This window comes from Polistes canadensis, unplaced genomic scaffold (assembly GCF_001313835.1).
Source record: "Polistes canadensis isolate GaletaPanama2010 unplaced genomic scaffold, ASM131383v1 scaffold_14, whole genome shotgun sequence".
Taxonomy (NCBI): Eukaryota; Metazoa; Arthropoda; class Insecta; order Hymenoptera; family Vespidae; genus Polistes; species Polistes canadensis.
In genome coordinates this window covers 682728-706236 of record NW_014569561.1, presented here as the reverse complement: position 1 = coordinate 706236, position 23509 = coordinate 682728, and the positions used below count along the sequence as shown (strand labels likewise).

At 32.3% G+C, this 23509-nt stretch overlaps 4 protein-coding genes across 16 annotated transcripts; 2 read left to right on the top strand and 2 right to left on the bottom strand.

The window, feature by feature from the left end:
- Positions 1-110: 110 nt before the first annotated feature.
- LOC106793480 (chitobiosyldiphosphodolichol beta-mannosyltransferase) lies at positions 111-3087 on the top strand. 4 transcript variants are annotated; one of them, XM_014760461.1, is made up of 7 exons: positions 111-258; positions 1267-1491; positions 1582-1924; positions 2018-2265; positions 2338-2511; positions 2605-2719; positions 2780-3087. In XM_014760461.1, the coding sequence occupies exons 2-7, from the start codon at positions 1347-1349 to the stop codon at positions 2988-2990; spliced, it is 1236 nt and encodes a 411-aa protein (XP_014615947.1). In that variant the 5' UTR covers positions 111-258; positions 1267-1346; the 3' UTR covers positions 2991-3087. The 4 variants fall into 4 exon arrangements, with proteins under 4 accessions (XP_014615947.1, XP_014615946.1, XP_014615945.1 ...); XM_014760460.1 differs by lacking the exon at positions 111-258 and adding an exon at positions 879-1002; XM_014760459.1 differs by lacking the exon at positions 111-258 and adding an exon at positions 1086-1188.
- Positions 3088-3348: 261 nt separating this feature from the next.
- LOC106793426 (NHP2-like protein 1) lies at positions 3349-4323 on the bottom strand. The gene is made up of 2 exons (XM_014760325.1): positions 4086-4323; positions 3349-3865 (listed from the first exon to the last, which is right to left on the bottom strand). Exons 1-2 carry the CDS (start codon positions 4086-4088, stop codon positions 3488-3490), a joined length of 381 nt encoding a protein of 126 aa, XP_014615811.1. The 5' UTR covers positions 4089-4323; the 3' UTR covers positions 3349-3487.
- Positions 4324-4568: 245 nt separating this feature from the next.
- On the top strand, positions 4569-7460 carry LOC106793498 (gamma-glutamyl hydrolase-like). Its single transcript, XM_014760496.1, has 8 exons — positions 4569-5012; positions 5082-5199; positions 5693-5743; positions 5822-5890; positions 5972-6126; positions 6283-6389; positions 6465-6693; positions 6764-7460. The coding sequence occupies exons 1-8, from the start codon at positions 4913-4915 to the stop codon at positions 6898-6900; spliced, it is 966 nt and encodes a 321-aa protein (XP_014615982.1). The 5' UTR covers positions 4569-4912; the 3' UTR covers positions 6901-7460.
- Positions 7461-10210: 2750 nt separating this feature from the next.
- On the bottom strand, positions 10211-23407 carry LOC106793456 (zinc finger protein 665-like). 10 transcript variants are annotated; one of them, XM_014760402.1, is made up of 12 exons: positions 22921-23407; positions 21483-21588; positions 20464-20868; positions 19394-19905; positions 19182-19323; positions 18772-19104; positions 18436-18680; positions 18263-18330; positions 18065-18178; positions 15140-15361; positions 12821-13206; positions 10211-12513 (listed from the first exon to the last, which is right to left on the bottom strand). In XM_014760402.1, exons 2-12 carry the CDS (start codon positions 21531-21533, stop codon positions 12040-12042), a joined length of 2952 nt encoding a protein of 983 aa, XP_014615888.1. In that variant the 5' UTR covers positions 21534-21588; positions 22921-23407; the 3' UTR covers positions 10211-12039. The 10 variants fall into 10 exon arrangements, with proteins under 10 accessions (XP_014615888.1, XP_014615886.1, XP_014615883.1 ...); XM_014760400.1 differs by having other exon boundaries at positions 12821-13038; positions 13123-13206; positions 18065-18330; positions 22921-23406; XM_014760397.1 differs by having other exon boundaries at positions 18065-18330; positions 19394-19527; positions 19600-19905; positions 22921-23405.
- Between the last annotated feature and the right edge of the window lie 102 nt (positions 23408-23509).

The following is a 23509-nucleotide window of genomic DNA, read 5'->3' as shown; positions in this document are numbered from 1 at the left end:
GTTGAGTTCGTTAAAAATTTGATATCAGGAAGCAAACACGTACGCAAACACGCACGTCGATTAACGTAATACTTATTGTGTACTGTTTAATCTTCATGTAGAACGTACATACGTGTGTATATACATACGTCGCGCGTTACTTCGCACTAATATTATTGTTCTTTTCCTTCTCCTTGTTTACTTACAATCCGAAACGTGGGTGGTCACCACGTGACGCAAAGGCGCGTGCGGCGCTACGTTTAAACGCGCCGTATGACCGTGAGTAAAACGACCGCCATCATCAATCGGCACATCGAATGCGAACGACATAACCTTTTGTGACTTAATTACTCCGATATCGTCTACTTTTCGATACTATTTATCTTCCTACAATAGACTTTTTTATTATCTTCAGCTCCGTCTTCGAGCTGATGTAATAAAATGTTCAAACATCTCACGGAACATCCACTCCCCGTTTAACGTCTTCTGCTTAAGACCGTAATGGCCGAAAAGGAAAACGGAAGTTGCTGTTTTAACCGCTTTCCACTCTTCATGACTGATAACACATATGGCGCCTCATTTGTAATCAGAGTTATTTTTCTTTGATCTCTTATTACTTTCCTCTTCTCGTTAAAATAAAATTTCATTTTTTCATCAATGACGACATCTTTTTTACGAGTATATGTAATATCTACAATATAATGTATATTAATTAATTACAGCGATAAAGAATGTATTTTTTATCTTTCAAGTCCAATATTTCACATTATCAATTATTTATTATATCATTAATTTTCAATTAAATTATTTTAATGCATATATAATATTGTGCTTTCTTTGATTCGTATAATCTTCTGTTTTGTCTAATGTTTTTAAAACCTTCGAAGTTTGTTTAGTCAATTAAAATCTGTATAGTTTTTTTATGGATAACTCTCTCTTTAACATATGATTTTAAAAAAATTAAATAAATTTGTCAATATTTGTAAATCAATAACACCAACGAACAGAACTCGTTAACCAATGGTAATAAAAGAATATGAGGTTTTATTAATACCAAGAAAATTTTTCGTAAATATTATTATCCCATAAATAGTAACATTTATAAAAAATTGTTATTGGAAATACTTAGGCATGTGTTGCAATTGTTATAAAATGTTTGTAATTTGATGAGTTGACTTATGTTGGTATTATCAGTTTCCTGCCGGTTCCGTGTGTAATACTATTGTACATTCCAAATAATGATCTTCATAGTATTTTTGTGTGTAATATTTTTTACATTATTGACAGTTAAATTATGGATTTATTGTCGCAAAGGAATTAAGAATGTATGCATTGTTGTTCTTGGAGATGTGGGGAGAAGTCCACGAATGCAATATCATGCATTATCCTTTGCAAATGAAGGTTTCGATGTGGATTTTATAGGTTATCCTGGTTCATCTCCGTTAAATCAAATCCAAAATAATTCACACATTAAAATACATTATCTTCCACATTATCCAGCATTGGAAAATAGTATGAATTTCTGTAAAAACAAATCTATAATTATTAAACTGTTTTTTCATGGATTGTATGTTTTCTTTTTTTTTTCTTCTAATGTTTCAGGCTTGCCTACTGTTTTGAATTATATTGTAAAGGTAATATGGCAAAGTGTTACACTTTTATTTGTATTATTCTCTAAACGCATATCAAATTACATTTTAATACAAAATCCACCTGCCATACCAACGATTCCAATATGTTGGCTCTTTAGTATCTTAAGCGAAAGCAAATTGTTTATCGACTGGCATAATTACGCACATTCTTTAATGGCATTGAGTCTAAACAAGGATCATACTGTTGTAAAAATAGCAAAGTTTATTGAAACATATTTTGGAAGAAAAGCATGTTATAATTTTTGTGTTACTCAAGCTATGAAAGAGGATTTACAAAAGCAATGGGGAATCGAGTTCGTATTGCTTAAGAAGTCGCATTAGAGAAGATACAATTATCTATTTATTTATAATTCGTTGTTAAATTGTATTACTTTTCTTTTTTCTAGAGCACATGTTTTGTATGATCGTTCAGAAAACAGTTTTAAACCGATCTCATTAAAACAAAAACATGAATTTTTGGTTAAATTAAGTAAAAAGTATAATGTCTTTGCTGGAAACAATACAGAGACAACAATTTTTACTCAGAGTGTAGGTGATGAAGTAAATTTATTGCTTGAAAGGCCAGGCTTTATTATATCTAGCACAAGTTGGACTGAAGACGAGGATTTTTCAATACTTATAACTGCTTTGCAAGGTACTTTTTTAGATAATAATTGTTTAACATGAACATTATTGTATGATATATCATTTGATGTTAAATTTACAGAATACGAAAATGCTTGTCAAGAAGGAAATTCAGGTTTAACAAATTTATTATGTTTAATAACGGGTAAGGGACCGTTAAAAGATTTTTATACTTCTATTATAAAGTCGAAAAATTGGAATTATGTAAAAATTATCATGCTATGGTTGGAGAATGATGAATATCCCAAGTTATTGGGTATGTTAAAATAATATATGATACAGCTCATTGATAATTTATAAATTATCTTATATCTTTTGAGGGGTAAAGTATTTATAATATTTACTGTAGCTTGCGCAGATCTTGGTATATGTCTTCATATATCCTCCAGTGGATTAGATTTACCAATGAAAGTAGTGGATATGTTTGGATGTGGCCTTCCTGTTTGCGCGTATAATTTTTCATGGTAAGTACTTTAAATACATATTTGCATATGATCCAATAATATATTTTCATTATGTTTTAGTTTATCAGAATTGGTGAAACACGATGAAAATAGTTACGTTTTCTCAGACGAACAAGAACTAGCTCAACAGTTGAAATCATGGTTTTATCAATTTCCCATCAATGAGTCAGTAACAAAGACTCGTAAAAAATTTCAAAACGAACTATTTAAATTTCAAGAGCTTCGTTGGCACGACAATTGGCGTAAAAATGTGTTAAATTGTTTTACATAATTTTCTCTTTTTCTATCTTAAAAAAAAACAAAATGTATAATTATTTATTTGTACTAATATAATGTAATTAAAAATAAAATGCATCTTCGTTTAAAAACGCATATAGATTTTTTTAAATTAAATGAAAAAAGGCAAAATAATTGTTACTTAAGGATATACTTTTATTTGGTATATTTTCGTTCTTCGATATATTTTAATTCCGAGGTACCTAAAAGTATTTGTATATAGAAACAGCATATGAATAATTTCAACGTTCATTAAAATCTAATGTCATATATACAATAACAAAATATATGTATATATATATCTTTTACAAAAATCTATACTGACTTATAAGATACAAAAAAAACATTTTTGCTGTTATTTGTTGAAAAAATTTTAATACGATTAATAATTATTAATTGGATCAGACATACAGATGACGCACATGTGACAAAAATAGTAGTTTTGAACAGGTGCGTCGGAATATGATTGTACAGTTAAAATATATACATTATTTAAATCAATAAACGTTCTATTTGTTGTTGTATAGCTTCAATTTGTGGCTTTAATTGTGAGCCTTCGTTAAGTGTAACAGAACATGCTACAACAGGTCTAGATACTCCACAAGCACGACCTAATGCTTGTTTACTGCGAACGAATACGTAAGGTACATTTTTGTCTTCGCACAACAATGGTAAATGTAAGAGAATTTCTAAAGGCGTAGCATCCGCAGCCATTACTATAAATTCAGAAAGTCCACGATTCAAAGTTTTGGCCGCTTCGTTTGCACCCTTTCGTAATTGCTGATAATCTACAGCTTGTTTAACAAGATTTAAAATTTTTGCGGTTAGAGCTGCGTCTGCCAATGGATAAGCTTTTGGGTTAACTTCATCCTATAAAAAAGAAAATAAATAAAATTATTCTTATTTAAAACAACAAATTATAAAATTTACTAATCAATCTTTATCGAATAATAATAACAATAATAAGCGATAATAAATTCAAATATAAATATAATGTGATCACGTGAGACCTAACCTTAAAGTAAATAATTTCATACGTACTAGATATATATATATATATATATATATATATATATCACAATTATCTTACCATTTTAATAATATAATACAATAATAATAAAATATGTGGAAATATCAATGATCTACCCTCTCGGCGATTAATTTTCTAATCACTTCACTGAGGAATCAAACGTACGAAGAATTTCTATATTTTGTGACTAATATTATCTTTTCCTTGACTAAAAACCAATGCTCGATGAAAAGTAAAATGCAGAAGAAGTAATCTCACGTGGTACCGGTACTTTTAGTTTCCGCCTAGAGGGCACCCCATGACTATGTTTTGAGTGCCCTCTATTTCCTGTGCACTTCCGTAGTATTAGTAATTTTTTGAAAATCTTTACCAGAAAGTCCCTACATATTAACTCATTTCAGTAATATATTATATAATATATTCGTAATAAATATAACTAATATAATAAATAGTATAATAAATAAATATACGTAATATAATACGTAAATAATATATTTTATATATATAAATATGTAAAAATTATATGACGAATGAGACGGGTAGATTTTAAGCATCCGTTATGCGCAAAGTATTCTACGCAGGCAATTAATTATGAAATAAAATTACGTAGATTACATAGAATTTTTTTGCATAGACAAAAAATTAATTAAAATATCTTACTCAATAAAGTTAATTAGTATTCCTGCTTATAACGTTTTCAATGAGTTATGACATTTACGGTTACTTTAGTCGGCTGAACAAATTCAATATTAGAACACGTAATTACTAAGTGAATTATAAAAATATACAATTATAAAAAAAAAACAAAGATCAATATTTTACAAAAAAGATAACAAATAATAATATAGTATATATAAAAATATTTGTCATTCAATAAAAATAAAACAATGTCGATCTTTTATCGTAAAATTGGAATCCTTTTTTTGATTTTGTCCATTGTTATTATAAATAATATTATTAGTGCTTCTAATAGTCGGCCTATTATTGGTGAGTATAACTCAAAGTTTCTTCATTTTTTTTTTACAGTTATTATTTTAATATCTTTTTATTTTAAAGGCATTCTATCTCAAGAAACTGGTAATTACGGTGACTTAATGAAAGGAAACAGAAGTTATATAGCCGCATCCTATGTTAAATTTGTTGAAGGTGCTGGTGCAAGAGTGGTCCCAATTCCGTAAGAAAGATTTTATATTTGATATGAGTTAAAGTATTGTAAGAGTCTTTATCCCATTACTGATAATTGTAAGGGAAGGGTTTTTAAAGCATAACCAATTTAAATTCTAAGGTTTAATTTCAAATGATTCTAACGATGCATACTTCATGACATTCTGACAAGGACTGCCCTTTTTTATTCTTTTTTTAAATACTTATTAAGTTTTTATTAATTCACAATATTACTTTCTCCACTCTTATGCAAATTTTGAGAACGTTCGATCTCTATCTAAGTCCAGTTTAAACTCACTTGATAAAGGAAAAATTATTCCAGATTGTTTGTCTTATACCTGAGTAGGTTTGATATTATTACAGCCGTCCGTCCAATTTGAAATCTTCCCTTTATCGTATTAAATTAATTACGTACATATGTATAATACTTGATCATATTATTCTTATATTGTGGACAAAATTGTAATAAAAAAATATGATAAAAATCGTATTTTTTTTTACAGGATCAATAAAAGCAGATTATATTACAAGAAGCTATTGAGAAACATATCTGGGTAAATTTCTTAATGATATGATAAATAATGTAAAAATAAAATGGAGTAATCATTAACAAATATTTATTTCTACGTTAGAGTTTTATGGCCAGGCGGAGCAGCAAGCTTCAAAAAAGGATATGCTAATGCAGGAAACAAAATTTATCAGTATAAATTTGGAAATATTGCTAACAAATAATCTTACCCTTTGTATTAACGTTGAACTTTAACAATATATTGTTTTTGTAGAATTGCTGAAGAAATGAACCAAAATGGAACGCACTTCCCGATTCTAGGAATTTGTTTAGGATTTGAATTATTAACATACGTAGCATCTAATAAGAGACTGAATAGAATGCCCTGTGTCAGTAAATCACAAGCTCTACCTTTAAAGTTCGAAGAAAGTAAGTATTGAATGATTAATTATTAACAAAATTTAGTCAGATTTATAATAAATCAGGATTGCATTAGGATTATATATTGATATGTTATTATAAATACTGACAATTTATTTAAAATACTGATCCAATAACTAATAGCTCAATAAAATGCATTTTCAGATTTTAGACAATCAAAATTATTTACAAATGCGTCACGGCAAATTACGAACAGTTTAGAAACGAAGAACGTCACTATTAATTTTCATAAATTTTGTATAACCAAAAACGTTAGTTTTAACTAATTATTATTATTATCACGTAAATAAAAATAAGTAATACAATTATGCAATTACCATGTACAGGAACTCAGAAGGCTTCATTTAAATAACACTTTTCGAGTCATCTCTCAGAATGTAGCCACAGATGGTGTAAAATTTATATCTAGCTTGGAACACGTTAATTTTCCTTTTTTTGGATTACAATTTCATCCGGAAAAAAATATTTACGAATGGATAAAAGGGAAAAATATACCTCATACTTTGGAGGCCATTGAAGTCGGCCAATATTTTGCTAACTTCTTCGTGAACGAAGGTAAATTGATGTAATTATTTTTGAAATTTAATTGTAATCAAAAATTAATATAATTTTTGTTTTTTTTTAGCTCGAAGAAATAAAAATAGATTTTCTAATTATAAAGAAGAAATCGAAAGTTTAATTTATAATTATCCTCCATTATATACTGGTGGAAAAAATAATTCAGTCTTCGAACAAATTTATTTATTTCGAGTAGACGACTAATTATGAACATCATAATCGTTATAAATATATAAATTTTTTATATTTAATGTAATACTTTATAAATGAATATTATATTTTTATTGAATATTTATTATACAGGGTAAGATAAAAGTCGCTTTCACCAGAAATTTAAGTAAGTAATTTGTTTATGAAATGATATGCGATTACAATTGTGTAAACAGCTGATAGTTTAGTATAGTTTTTATACGATTACTGTGGCAACAATATTATTGTTAAATGTTTTTGTTTTTGTGGAAAGATTTGGATTAGTTATAATAATCATTTCAGAACTTCGAAACCTTTCATTTCTGTACAGCCATATGTAAATCGGTAATTAAACGATACGAGTTGTTCATTGATGTATAATATAGACACCAATTTGAATATTTTATGTGAACAAATGAAGATAAATTAATATATAAAAATAATTGTTTGTTTATAATTATTTTGGAGAAAGCGGTTTTTATCTCACTCTGTATATATTAAATATTTTATTTGAAGTTATATTCTTATCTCATTGTTATACAATAAAGATTACGTTTATCAATCAGAGGATCAAATGTGTTTTTAGAATAAATTATTCGTTAGAAAAATTACTCCAAATTTGCATTTCACATCTTTTCTTCTTAAATTTATCTCGGAAATTAAAAAATAAACATCGATCAATTAATCCTAACGAAGAGGAAATCAAATGAATTAAAAAATTTAAGTAATACTAATTATGCAATGATTTAATTAAATGAATAATATGATCAAAGCTATCTACTTCATTAAAACTTGAACTATACATGAAATATATGATATTAGGTATATAGTTAAATAACGTTAGATAACGTAAATAATTGTTCTATACATAAATAGGAGAAAGAATAAAAACAAAGAAAAACATGTAATAACATCATACAAAATCTTGTCACATTTAACATAACACCAGTGTATATTGTGTCACAACTGGGATACATAATATTACAATGGTGCATAATAAAATTCTATACATAATATTTTTGTTCTATCTAAAGTAAATCATATTTTTTCTGAAAAAACCTTTCCATCACCATATTTCACTTTGAGTCGAAGCTAATACTACTACGTCCTCGTTACCAAACATTTTATCCCAAGTTTGGGATTATCCTGTATAAGAGATGCCAATGAAAATAATAAAAATAAAAATGTTACCCGAATTAGACAGGTCAATCAAAAATACGAATTAGACCTGCGGTTCAATTTTTGTTAACATGCTCGAACGACTGAAGAAAATCATAGTGCAAATGGTTAACTTAAATATAGAGAACAAATAAAAAATAAATCAACAAAAATGTTCTTTCTTACAAAGATAATTTTTGAAAATAAATCAAATCGCAAAAATTCCCATTTAGACGAGTACTCGCTTCGACTCATAGAGAAGAAACTGATCGCTGCTGATTTTTTTTTTCTTTTACCGGCTGCGTTTCATTTTACTCTCGTTCTTTTTTTTAAATCTTTTTTTGTTAAACAAGCTCACAACTAAATTTTTTTCTTAAAAGCACATGAACCAACTCTTAGTGTTTTACTCTTCTGTGTATTAATATATATGTATATCTATGTATATGTGTATATATATATATATATATATACATATACATATATATATATATTATATAACGTATGATATTATATATAATATTAATTATTATTATTAATTCATATATAAACATTATTTCAATTTTTATTCCATGTTACATTCTACTAGCGGTAAGATGTAGGGGGTTGAGGGGTCACTGGGAGGGGCGAAAGGGGTACAGAATGCCCGATGACATAGTTAACAGTAGGGTTTTTTTCTTTTTAAATTCTTTGCACTATCATATAGCAGAGATATGAATAATCCCATAGATCATCATCATTATCATCATCATCATCATCATCATCATCATCATCATCATCACATCATCATCATCATCATCATCACATCATCATCATCATCATCATCATCATTATCATCATCATTATCATTATCATTATCATTATCGTCATCATCATCATCACCATCGTTATCGTCATTCTCATTATCGGTTTTATCGTTCATTGACATACGGTACTCGCATAATATTTAATGTATATGCTCTATTCGTAACGTTTTTTTTATACATATACATGTGTATACATATATATATATTCTTTTTTTTTGTCCGTATTCTTTAAAATATTAGACACACACGTACACGTGTTCGCGTGCGCGCGTTCTTACGGAATTTCTCGCCTAAGTTTTTTTTTCTTTTTCTTTCTTTTCTATCTTTTTTCTCAAGAACATTAGCGAAAGTATGCATGTATGTATATTAATCAGTCGTAAAACGACTAAAAGCTCCCCAGTGCTGCGCGTCCCCTATTATATAATTATTAATATTTATTTTTTATTATTCTCGATATTTTAAAATAATAAGTGATATCTATAAGTTTGAATATACTTAGTAATCTATATATATATATATTACGTATATATATATATATATACACATATATATATATATATAGATCTTTATTTATATATTTATGTCGTAATATATTATATTAATTCTAAATTTCTAATAAGAGCATCAAACGCAATTATAACGCTCGTTAACTCCATACCGATACATATATGTTGCATTTACGCGATATCGAATAATTTTTAATGATATATATTTATCGTACATTATTAATATTATTAACATTAATCATTTTCAAATTCTTCTTCTTATTGTTAATATTATTATTATTAGTATTATTCATATCCATATTCATATTCATATTCATTATTATTATTAATGTAAACCTGGCAATGTGACAGTCACTTAAAACCCTACTCCATTTTTTCTCTTTTACAAATCAGACGTATTATATATTTATATTTATGTATACATATATTTATATGTATTCTAATATAAAGTCCGTTTTGCGTTAAGACAACGTGGTAACTGAAATGTCAGTGATGTCACACTAACAAGTGCACGTTTCGTTTTATTATTTATTTATTTTCTTTAATTATATATATATTTTTTTTTTATATTATCTTAATAGTAAATATGATATATATATGGCCTTATACAATGAATGCTAGTGTTAATCAGGAAATAATATTATTTTTTTGTCCTTTTTTCTTTTTTTTTCCTCTTTTTTTTTTTTTTGTTTTTTTATAGATAAGACAATACAAAATGTGCTTCTTTTTTGTTTGTTTGTTTTCTTACTTCGATTTTCAGGAATTAAATTGTAATTACCGAATATTCCCTGATATAATAATTAATTAATCGTCGAATTAATAAATTTGTTTATTCGTTTTAATTATTATTCTTTTTTTTATATATATATATATATATATATTTTTAATTATAAGTCTATTCCCCATGTAAAACTTAATTAAGTTGTGGACCTTTGTTAATCGGTTTTAAATTTACTCGCTTGAAATCATATTTTCCAATAAAAGGAGGGGGAGAGAGAGAGAGAGAGAGAGAGAGAGAGAGAGAGAGAGAGAGAGAGAGAGAGAAAGAGAGAAAGAGAAAGAGAAGATTTTACTGTAACGGATTCATATGCATGGAAGTGTGTACATATGTATGCATTTATGTATGGATTTATATAAAGCGGAAAAAGGGTTAGCTGTATTGCACTCGATCTCGCAACATAGTTTAAAACTAACGAAAATATTCCTTAAACCTCTAACCCCAGACAATAGGTACCTCTAAGTGTTACTTATATATACCATACCGGATTTAATCCGAATATATACCATTTAAATTCGTATAAAATGTATTACACGCTTATAAAACGTATTTCACCGCGCGCGCGTAATAAATTCATTGTTCTCCTTTTATCTCCCATTTTGAAAACAATGTGTAGTCATAAATATATATCCTTCCACTTGCTTTTTATTTTCCTTTCTTTTTTATTTCCTTCCTTTTATATTCTATGCGTTTATATATCAAACCATAAACTTTATCTCTTTTTTAAATCCATGTGAAATATATCCCGTTAGTAGGACCGTTTCTTCTCATATTATTTCCTCTTTTTGTTTTTTTCTTTTATTAATGTCACTTTTAAGATGTTCATTCACGTAAAAAATAACATTAATTTGTCTATTTATTTTCCTTATTTAGTTTCTTACTTCTTTTTATTTTCCTTAATCAAAAATATTACATTAACCGATATCTTAATTTCTCGTCGTTTTATTTAAGACGAAAAAAAAATAAAATAAAATAAAAATACAGCATAACGATAATCGTTTGCATTTTAACAAGCTCATTATCATCGAGATGGTCTAATTATTTTCTTTGATTTTGAAGTGGCAGTAACGGCCCATCTTTCTGGTGGCCTATTTTTAAGAATGACTGACTCTCTTTTTAGATGTTTGATAGGTACAAATATAAGATAATACATATCACGATATAGCTTTTCCCTTTTCTTCTCTCTTCTTGCACAATAAACAAACAAAATGGTGGCCATTTGAACGGATAATTAATAACTTTAGAATTGAAATACGTTGTAGAAAAGTTTCGATCGATACTTAATAAATTACTTGTCTTATGAGCATCGACGAATTACGAAGAAGAAGAAGAAGAAAAAGAAGAAATTCAGAGCACTGCATTTGCACAAAAATCTAATTACGAAATTGTAAAGTATATATATATATATATATATCTATTCTTATAAATCTATCGTATATCTTTCATACAAAGATATATATATATTTAAAAACAAATTCAAACTTTGGATAATCTATCGCCGATAACATACAAAATGTATTTGAAAAGTATTGAAAAATCATTCAGATTTATCAAAAAAAAAAACCACGAATCGCATATACTTTTCTTCTCTTCTCGGTTTGATAGTTCGGCCAACCCTCATTTAATAAACGAGGGTATAATTATTTAGCTGCTTTCGAGTTAATATTTAACACGTAACGACACTTTTCTAGATAGAAAGAGCTAGAAGGTGTGAGAGAGTACTGCGTTTTTGTAATCATCATCATTAGCTTAAAAGTTTGCTGAATAGTACTGTATGTACATCTGGAATACAGCATCTCATTATTTGTCGATTAAACAACAACACACTGATAACAAAAACCTTGAGAAAGTTCCCCATCGTCGTTACGAGTTTCTTTTTCTTCTTGTTTTCCTTTGATTAATATTGACTTTAATAGGATGCTAGAACTCCGGGTGGCGTTGGTACAACTACGGTATGTTGTGGGACAACTGGTGGAGCTGGTGGTGCTAATTGATGTCCAACCAAAACTGCAGCGGTTGGTATAGGTAAAACTCCAGATTGTGGAATAGCAGAAGGTGTGCTGACTTGCGTTGGCGGGCCTTCGGATGCATGTTTTCGTAAATGTCTCAACATATTTCCTTTTTCGACGAACGTCTTGCCGCAATCTGGACAGCTGTGTGGACGTTCGTCCGAATGGGATCGTCTGTGAGAGACCAAGTGCCCTTTACACATGAAGTCCTTAGGGCAGAGATCGCAACGAAATGGTCTCTCGGCGTTGCTTCCTTTGTTATGCGAACGCATGTGGAAGAGCAAGTTACCCTTCAATGGGAAACTCTTGCCGCACTCCGTGCATACGAATGGACGTTCACCAGTATGACAGCGCATATGATTTACGAGATGTTCCTATGTAATTTGAAGAAGGGAAGAAAAAAGGAATCATAAATAAAAGTCTTCCTCGGAAACAAGTTTAATGTAGTTAACTTTTCTTATCGACTCTCAATTGTTAACATATTTAGAACCAGTGTCGTACTTTTGTTATGGCAATAAACAGGAAAAATAAATCATGGGCAGTAGTTGGAATCTTTCCTGCGACGCGGTAGGGAACGTGTTAACGATGACACTAATTAAACTATACCACCGAAAGTCGAATGGAAAAGCTATAAAAGTCAAATAAGTTTTTTGCTATCTTGTGTACAGAAAGATAACATACCTTCCTTGTAAATGGTTTAGAGCAGACGTTACAACAGTGAGAAGAATCTCCGGTATGTTGACGGAGATGATTATTGAGATGTTCTTTCCTGGTGAACGTTCTCTGACAGAATTCACATCTGTGCGGAGATTCGCCAGTGTGGATTCGTACATGATTCGTCAAGTGCTCCTTACGAGTAAATGATTTCGAGCAGAAGTGGCATCTATGTGGCGATTCGCCTGTATGTTGACGCACGTGATTGGTCAAATGTTCCTTCCTCGTGAAGGATTTGGTGCAATACTGGCACTTGTGCGGTGACTCACCCGTGTGCTGCCTGACGTGGTTCACCAGATGATCCTTCCGCGTAAATGCTTTTGGACAGTACTGACAGCGGAAGGGCGTCTCCCCTGTACAGTTCCACAAAACGATATTTGAACATTTCTATTCCGCCATTAAAAACAAATGAATTTATCTTGCACAAGGTAAGTTTTGCCAGAGGCAATGCACAGAATAATTACTCGATATTACTATTCGAGTAAAGTCAATGTGTACAATAAGAGAGATTACGTTGTTGCTAATATTCATTAATATACAGATATGAATGATAAATATACATATATCTATCTATATATATGTACATTTAACGATTACAAGAAATTAAGACATTTGTTAGTAAACAAGAATCTAAAAATGTGTTTTCTATTTAATGATTGATGTATAAAATATTTTATATAATTAAGAACAATTTATGTAATCGTTCTCAATATTTTTGACTGATTTTAAACTGAATATATATATAATATATATATATATCAAAGACATATAATTATTTGACGGACAAAATGTTGACAAACACAATATGTGAGAGTAAGAGGTACTAGCAATAAAATATATACATACATATTAGATTGTTCGTAAAATAATTTCGTTTTTTTTTTTATATTTAAGCGTTTGAAATGATCATCAATTGTCGAATTTGATAAATTTAACTTCTCTGATATTTCTCACGTTGTTATACGATATTTAGCACCCACAAGTGCATTAATTTTGTCATCATCCCTTTTATCTGGACGACCAAAACGTGGTGCATCATTCAAATCGAATTGACCAGAACATTGAAAATTGGAAAACCAATTTTGATATTGGCATTCACTTAACGTATTCTTGTCGTAAACGTGTTATCCTCACGGTAATATAAAGAAAAGCAACTATGATGAGAATGCTAATTGATTTTTCATTTCTGAATGCAATAGAAAATAAAACGACTTGACGGATCGAAACGTAACTAAGTTCTAAATCGCGTCTGAAATGTCTGTTCCTAAAATGTATACAAAATTTTGATGTTTAGAGTAAAGTTAGATATCGGTAAACGCGACTAATGAAATCTCTCCGAAAAACGAAATTATTTTCCAAACAACCTGATATATGCAAATATGATTAAAATTTTTTAAAGAAATAATTCGGAATCTGTTCGGAATTTTATTTTATGTAACGCAGAAGAATGTTTGTATGATTATTTATTTGTAACGAGAAGACTCTGAAATAGTGAGTGAAAAAGCATGTATGAGAGCGGTGTATTAGGCAGAACAGCGATAATGTCTCTAGGGAGATTCCATGAGAATGGGATGCGTGATTCGACAACGATAAATTATAAAAAAAAAAAAAAAATGAACGACGAAAACACGATATCATTATACAACTAACGACTTTTTTTCGATCTGAAGAAGACATCGAATGATGAATCACGATGGACACAACGGAATACGATTGACCTCGTAATAGTAATAATAGTAGTAGTAGTGGTGGTAGTAGTAGTAGTAGTAGCGTTTAAACATGCAAACTATAGCGATAATGAGTTAAAATGTTAAATTTCGACTTTTTAACATGAAAAGCACGTGTTTTAGAAATCCATAAGTGGAACACACAAAAATGGAATGTACTCGATAAATGATTCGTCGAAGGATGTAGAAGGTACGACGAAACCAAAAACACAAAAAAAAAAAGAAGAAGAAATCTAACAAAAATTCAAACAAACCAACGACAAAAACAAAAGAACGAGAAACAATAATTAGAATATGACAATAGCGTTACGACGAAGACGACGACGACGACGGTGAAGAAGAAGAAGAAGAAATCTCTCAAAATCCTTAAATGGATTATATATATATATATAAAAAAAAGACATAAAATTCCTAAGTATAATAAATATATATGTATAGATAAAACTCTCTCTTTCTATGCCTGAATTCTATGTGATGTGAACACTGAAAAACTAATCATTAGAGACAAAACATTACGAATCGGTTGCCCGTGAAGTGAACATCTGCCAACCGCTCTCACCTGTGTGTTGGCGGATGTGGTTAACAAGGTGTTCCTTTCTGGTGAACGATTTGGAGCAGAAGCCGCATCGGTGTGGAGACTCACCCGTGTGCTGGCGAACGTGGTTGAGAAGATGCTCCTTTCGAGTGAACGTCTTCGAGCAGAAGTCGCAGCGGTGCGGCGTCTCACCCGTATGCCACATTATGTGGTTCGTGAAGTGCTCCTTCCTCGTAAACGACTTACCTGTACGAGCAGCGACAAACAAAAAACCAAAAGAGGAAGAGCTGATTAAACTGCAATTTAAATCACATCTATAAAATTATTATTAATATGTGTTATTATTATTATTATTATTATTATTTATTTATTTATTTATTTATATTTATTTTATTATTGTTATTTTTTTTTTTTAATTTATCCTCATTTTATATTAATAAATAAGAGCTAGTATTTGTAACTTTTTATACATCGTTTTTCATCTCATTCGTATTTCATTACAAATTTAGAAAAAAAAACTACTACATCAATGATACATATAAAGAGTATAGTTTGCAAATCAATAAGTACACATATCCACCTATCATTTCGAACGCGTCTAACACGTGCACATAACACTGCATGCTGCGCGATAAATGTACCTCATATAACAGAATACGCGCATACCGATACCGCAGGGTGTTTACCTCGTCGTCATACCGATAAAGACAATATGTGAATAAATTAAAATTATTTTCCCGTTAATCGTTAATATGTATTTTAAACAATACTTTTTTTTCTAATCGATTAAAATTACAATGATTTTAAAGAGAGAGAGAGAGAGGGAGAGGGAGAGAGAAATAAAATTCTTCGGCAGGATGATAAGCAAAAAGAGAAGAAAGGTTTAAAGGGATGAGAAGAAGGGATGTTACCATTAGATTCAAAATTATATATCGACTTCGAGTTACACGCGCGGGTATTTTCAAATCTACTACTTGCACTTATATGTGTATGTAACATACGACTTTTCTGAATCCTAAATGTGGAGTTTACAAAAGCGCGCAGTGTAATAATAATTCTCAGAATTAGAAAGTAAAATTAGAAATTCAATCAAAATGGAAAACTTCAACCAATATAAATTATGATAATAGTCAAGAAAGATTAACTAAAATTAAATTATTTCTTGCAATGCAAAATTATTGTAAAAAAGAGAAAAAGAAAAACAATAATAATTATCAAATTACCCTCACCCAAATAAAAAAAAAAAAAAACAAATAAATAAAACGTATGTACACAAGCAGAGACATCATACATAAACGTGTATGCTGTATATGTATAAATACCAACCGCTTAAATTAACGAAATAGCAAGTCATGTCATCACAATGTACTCTCGAAGGTGGACGTAAAGAAACTTGTGAAGTGCGTCTGAGATACGTAGACGAGGTGTGTACTTGGGAGGAACTCGTGCTAGACGACGAAAGGAGAGAAAAAGAGGGTGAGAGAGGGATTGAGAATGAGATTGAGAGAAAGAGAGAGAGAGGAGAAGAGAGAGAGGGAGAGGGAGGGAGGAAAAGAAACTCGTCTCTGTATACTACGGCCAAAGACACCGATAGTTCTAAGGTTAGAGGGGCGGCTTTTGCAAAGGAATGCGCACGACCCGCGAGACCAAACGGAGGGGTGGTGGTGGTGGATGGTTGCTCGCGATGCGCGATCAATTCTCGCGAATTTTATTTCACTGCTGTGTGCGCCTATCTACCGAACTATACACACTTTAAGGCTATACTATATATCATATACTTCATTTAGTAACAGACTAAATTTGCATTCTAATTGTTGTTTTCATCTCATTTATTTCTCGCTATTTATATATATATTTATTTTTATCAATGAATTATTAATTATAGTGATGTTTTTATATCTATACTTTTTGTTATCTATAATTAATTTATTTATACTGTGTTCGATACGGAATTTATATTTGAATTTTGGCTTTTTTCCTCCCCCCCCTTGAAATTGTTTTTTACTTTAATATGTTTTTTCCTATTAATGTGACAAAATTGTTACAATTAATTGAAAACAATGTGTATAATTAATTTTTATTAATGATTATTAATTATGAATAAATTATTTTCAGAAATTTATAAATTATTATATAATTTACGTACGACCCGTTTTGAAGGTAGATCGAAATATAAAACCGAGAAACGATTTGTTTCCAAAAATAACACTCCATCGATAACGCAGTTATTCGTTATTTTCCCCGTACCAGAGTGTATATACTTGCTATACCCTTTCACGAATATTCGATTTAGACGCGGTTTATTTTATTCACACATACAATCACATACACATATATATATTACTTACCTCATCGTTAAAGATTCCCATAGGTTCCAATTATAGCTTTCAACAATGTACTAAAAGTGGGCCAATATCGTTTGGAGTAAATTTATCGCGCGTTTCATTTATTATAATACAAAATCGCGAAGAAATATTACGAAACTAAATTCGGTGGAATAATGTCACCGATTTTTTTTTTTTTTTTATCTATATTATTTCACATACATGCGTTTGATATAGCTGATTCAAAAGATAATAATTATTAATGGATCGGTATATATGCTATGGTCAATATTGAGAATCCAGGTATTGTTAAGAATGTCTGGGCAATGTTAAACAATGCACAATTGAGTAGGACATTGTAGAGATTGACCGAGCAATGTAAAATATACATTACCCAATCTTAAATGAATATCCGAGCATTCTCAACATTGATCGTAACATATATAATCTTTATAAACACATAAAATATATATTACAGTAATTAATAAATATGAATAAAACAAAATGATACTTTTATTTTGATATTTCTTTGGAATTCATTTTTTCGTTTCGTTCGTTCGTTTATATTTGAAGAAAATTAGCGATTGGTAGCAACTACTGAAAGTTAAAGTAAAGTAAAACTTACCGCATATCTCACAGCGGAATGGGGTGTCATTGGTGTGTGAACGCATGTGGTTAGCGAGATGCTCTTTGCGCGTATACTTCTTGCCGCAGGCTTGACAATGATGGGGGGTTTCTCCTGTATGCCACATAACATGGTTCATAAAGTGTTCTTTGCGAGTAAAGCTCTTCTTGCAAATATCACATCGATGTGGAGTCTCACCAGTGTGTTTGCGCACGTGATTTACCATGTGTTCTTTTCGGGTAAATGTCTTCGAGCAATATTGGCACCTGTAAGCGAAAAAAATTAAATTAAAGTTTGCGAACGAGTGTAAATGGAGAAACGATCTGTTGTGTAATGAAAATAAAAAAATTACAAGAGAAAAAGCTTATTACCTGTATGGTGTTTCGCCTGTATGGCATCGGGTGTGATTATCTAAATGCTCTTTTCTTGCGAAACTCTTGCCACACACCGTACAGTTGTAAGGCTTGTCAGTAGCGTGTCTTTTCATATGCCGTTCCAACGAAGGTGCATTCGCGAAGACGTGAAAACATACAGTGCACGTAAACATCGATCCACCCAAATGACACTTTCCGTGACGCGTTAGATCGTTAGCGTTTGAAAATGCCTTCCCGCAAACCTAGAAAAGAGGAGAAGGATGCAAGATAAGACACATACGTAAAATTAATAAATAATTAAAATGTTTGAGAAAATAAAAATATTATACTGACCTGACATGTAAATGGTTTTCTTTCTGTGTGATATCTACGATGTACTATAAGCTGGTAACGAAACTGGAATATCTTTCCACATATCTCACAAGCATGACTGCCGACCGAAACTGGCGATGCACTTGGACCCGGCGTAGCTTCACCATCGCTAGTCTTTATGTCAAACTTATTCAACTGAACTTGCTGCACTATTGGCGTACCATTTTGAATCGTGGTAACTGTTTGCGTAGGAACCGTACTACCTACTAAAGTAGTACCGGCCGCAATTTCACTTTGCAATTTGCCGAAAACTTCGTGATACGCTAAAAGCTGGTTAATATCTTCGACATTCACCTGTCGAGTGTAACGAAATTTTGTATTTTTTTGATTTATATACACTATTAGAACGCGCGCTAATATAATGTTATTACCTTGTACATGTTTTGTACCATTTCAACACCCAGTGTTTTAGCTAAGTCTTGTTCATTCCCCGCACTTATTTTGACTACTGAACCATCGGCTGTTCTTACGTCCATCATATGACCGCCTGGTTTTAAGTCTGGAACTTGAAATCTAAAAAGAAAATAACGAGGAAGATTTTATCATTTTTATAAGTGTATCCTTTAATTGCATAAAAACTTACTGCGTCATATTAAGCTGCCGCAACTCCTTCTCCTTCTCCGGTTTTTCCGAATTATTTTGGCTGCTACCCTCAGTCGACGAATTCCCGCTTATATTCACGCCAATCTGCTGCTGCTGCTGCTGTTGCTGCTGCTGCTGTTGCATTAAGCTCTGTTGTAAGTCTTGCGGTGGTTGTAACTGAAGATCGCATTGAACTTGACAGTGAACCTGATTATCGCTACAGCGCTCGGTGGTACAGCTGCCACCTTCGTCCTTGACTTTGTTGTCATCCCTTTGGGTGTTCTGGTTATGTGAGGTCGGTCCACTGTTCTGTGCATTTTGATGATTCTGCATTTGGTGATGAGATTGCTGCTGCTGTTGTTGCTGCTGCTGTGGCTGCTGTTGCTGCTGCTGGTGCAGCTGCTGCTGTTGTGCCTGCATTTGTTGTTGCATTTGCGCGTGTGCTGCCTGCAAGTGACTAACGCTCGTCGGGATATGGGCGTCTAGATTAAGGCCAGGAAGAGAAACTGGAATCTGTTAACAATAAAATATAGAAGATATGTTAGTAAAAGTTTATCAATAAGGCACAGTTGTTCTTGATGTTTTTATTATTTTATTTTTATTTTTTTATTACTCAAAGAGAGAGTATTTCGACCGTTTGTAATATATTTCATCAAGTACTACTGTCAAATGAGCATTGTCTGACATATATATTATATAGATTAACGAACATTGTTTAAAATTTGAAGAGCTACTCACAAGCTGTTATGTATTTAAATATAAGAATATTGCATTGGAAGTAAGAAAGTAGGAAGTGAAAAGTGGAAATAGGAAGGGAAACGGAGAAAGAGAACATTATGGCAAAAGCAAAGAAAATTTGTCGAAGATAGTAGACCGTTAACTCAACTCAAAGGCCACTTTTTACTCATTTGGCATTATGTATATCTTTTCCACCTACTCACATTTCCATAAAGATACACGCAAGGTACAATGTTACTGCGACTCCTGCAAAGGCAGATTCTAATATTCTGCTATGGTTGTTCGTAAGCCACATTCGATCTTCGAGTATAGCGTGCTTCTACGCAAACAAACCTGAGAGTTGGACTGCATAGAGCCATGATGGTTGCTACTGCTAACTGAAGGTTGTTGATGGTGATGATGAGCCGACTGAGAAGTTGATTGATGATGAGAGCTGGAGTTCAATGCCATTTCCTGATTCAACGAGGAGGCTGGCTCTTTGGAAGATGCCTCCCCACTTCCACCGCTCCTATGAGAGGAGTTGTGGTGGGAATGGTGGTAGACTGAGACCTGAGGTAGCGGTCCGGGAAACAGATTGGTCAGGACCCAATACTTAGCTACCGAGGAGGCTAACGCTACAGCTGTACCTACACGCAGGTCCGCGGATGAATGAGGGGTATTCCCCACATTGCCAAGGCCAGTCGAAGTAGCCAAACCACCTGGGTATGAAGGACGACCACTTTGACCCGCGTTTACATCCTACCGATATACATTCAGACATTTGTACAACATCAATAGGGCATGCAAAGGCATGCACCAGGCTTGATTCCAATCGACAAGTGCGCCAGTAAGGATTAAATCCTTTCCGAAGAGTTTTGGCTCAAGCATTATAAAGACCGGTTATTATTTACCTAAATACAAAACTGATATTTATTTGTTGTAGTTAACATGTACTTTTAACTCTTAGGAAGGAAATTCAGATTATTTCAAGAATATATAGATTAAATGTGTTACAAAGATAAGATGTAAATTGCATTTTGTCATTGAACATTTAATATCAATGTTAAGCCGATAAGCTATATAGTTAACATGTTACTTAGAAAACGAGTAAGATATATATAAATATATACACAATACCAAAAATATAATTAAATCATCATTTATTATTGTTAATAATCTAAGCTTGTGTAGCTAGCTTTGAAACGACAGAACACGATAGACAGAGTACGTTAGCTTTGAATAAAGTAATAAGATAATAAATCTTACTTTGAGAATAATACCTAATATAAAAGTATATCTTTAAACATAAATATATATCCATCGCGCATTTGTAGCTTGGTAAGTAGCCTGCATACGTTTAAAAATATTCTCACCTCTTGTTGAGCCTGCGTAGTCGCTGGCAATGCATGCTGCTCGCTGTTCATCTTCGTTCACTGAAGGCTACCAATTAAGTGCTTCTGACATAATTCACTTTTCATCCTGCAGAACACATGACTAGAAGTTAAATCTTAACTTCAATAACTTCTATTGGAACTACTATCGAAATTACAACTATCATCGTCATCATCATCATGATCATTATCATTGTTTTGAAAATTTTTTTCATTCCTCGAATCGCGTAATTTCCTTACGAATGCCATAACGTTTTTTAAGGAACATAAAACTCCCCTTTGACCAAACTAAAATTCATAAATGAATATATAATACAATAATAAATGAGTTCATTGATTAATCGGTAGGATCTGTATGGTAAAACGAAGAAAAATAAGTGTCACGGCGTTTAACCTCGAAAATGTAGTTCGATTCGATCGCGAGTTTGTCAGAGCTATGAAAATCGCAGACGTCATCATCGTTCGTTCTCTGTCTCTCTGTCTCTTTCTCTCTCTCTGTATATATGTGTGTGTGTATGTGTATGTGTGTTGGAATTTTCCGATACGCGCGATCCGACGTGGCGATCGATCGGAATAAACACACAGGGAATAATATAAGCACCAGCTAAAATATCAATCTCCTGCGATATTAGAGATAATACAATGGCTTTGGATCTTCGCGTATGTAATCGATCGGGTCTTAACCTCCAGAGAACATTTTTTTGATCGAGACAGGGCGGGAAATGGGTGAGTCATCGGCTAGCATCTTCGGGAGCGTAACAAAGGCCGCGTAAAAGCGATGAAAGCGGCCGCCTGCGTTTCAACGACAACAACAGCGGCACCTCCGTTACGGTAACGCAGCTGTTATGCTTCCTTGTTTGCTCCAATGTCGGCCACGACGAACCGGCGTAGACAAAACTCCCTGCGCTCGAGGGAATATTTTCTCCTTGTTTATCATCTATCTCCTGTTTTCTCGCACATATGACGCGTGAATTATATTCTTCGCAGAGAGAACGTGGAACGGGGACAAGGGGCCACAAGATGGAGGTGACACAAGATTCGGGGGCAAGGGAATATACCTGTATGTGCATCGTAACGAGTGGGACAGAGAGGGGGAGAGAGAGAGAGAGAGAGCGAGAGAAAGAGCGAGAGAAAGAGAGAGAGAGAGAGAAAAAAGAAAAGGAAAGCGGAGAGGGTAATAAAAAAATAGATATATTCTATATATATGTATATATATGTATAGACAGATATATATACATACATATAGGTTTGTATAAAAGGATAGAAAGAGAAAGAAAGGAGGCTACGCATAGAAAGAAAGAGATAAAGAGAAATAAAGATGGAGGCAAAAGAAACGAGGCTTAGCGAGTTCTTTGACCAGGGCAAGAACCAGCGAGTATTGAAGTTAGGTTTGAAATAGAGCTTAGAGAATAGGACTCACGTGGTAAAGGATGCCGTCGGCGGCTCGGGCATCTCGCTCTTACGGCCTTAGGCCGTCCCGTGCACGGGGAGACGCGCGTCCCGACGCAGGGGGGACGCCTTTCGCCGCCTCTCGACGTCTCACCTCGCCACGGATGCCCACAAGCAAATCCTCGATAATGGCCACGCTCCCTCGCCCTCCGCTTCAACAATATCATCCAAGTGTACGCCGTCGAAAACGGAATAACATAGGACCAAATTCGGTCCTGTTCGATACCGACGTGCCACGTAATTTCACGAAAATCTTCGGATCTGCCTACGTGCTCGCGGTTAACAGAAAATACGACGACTGTCATGGCGTCCCTCGCCCACCCCGCAGGAACTTACGCGCTTGGTGCGTCCGAAGGACGCGACTTTTACTATCAACTTGAATGAGCATATTCCTCTTGCAATCTCTTCTACGTTAAAGGGAACGAATTCTTATGCATTTAAAAATAATCTATTGTCCTGTAATTTTGAAAATATTTAAATCTAATGTATCAAGTATTCTTTATATCGTATCGTCATTAATGCGTGCGCAACATCCGGTTGCGCGCGCATCCAATATACCT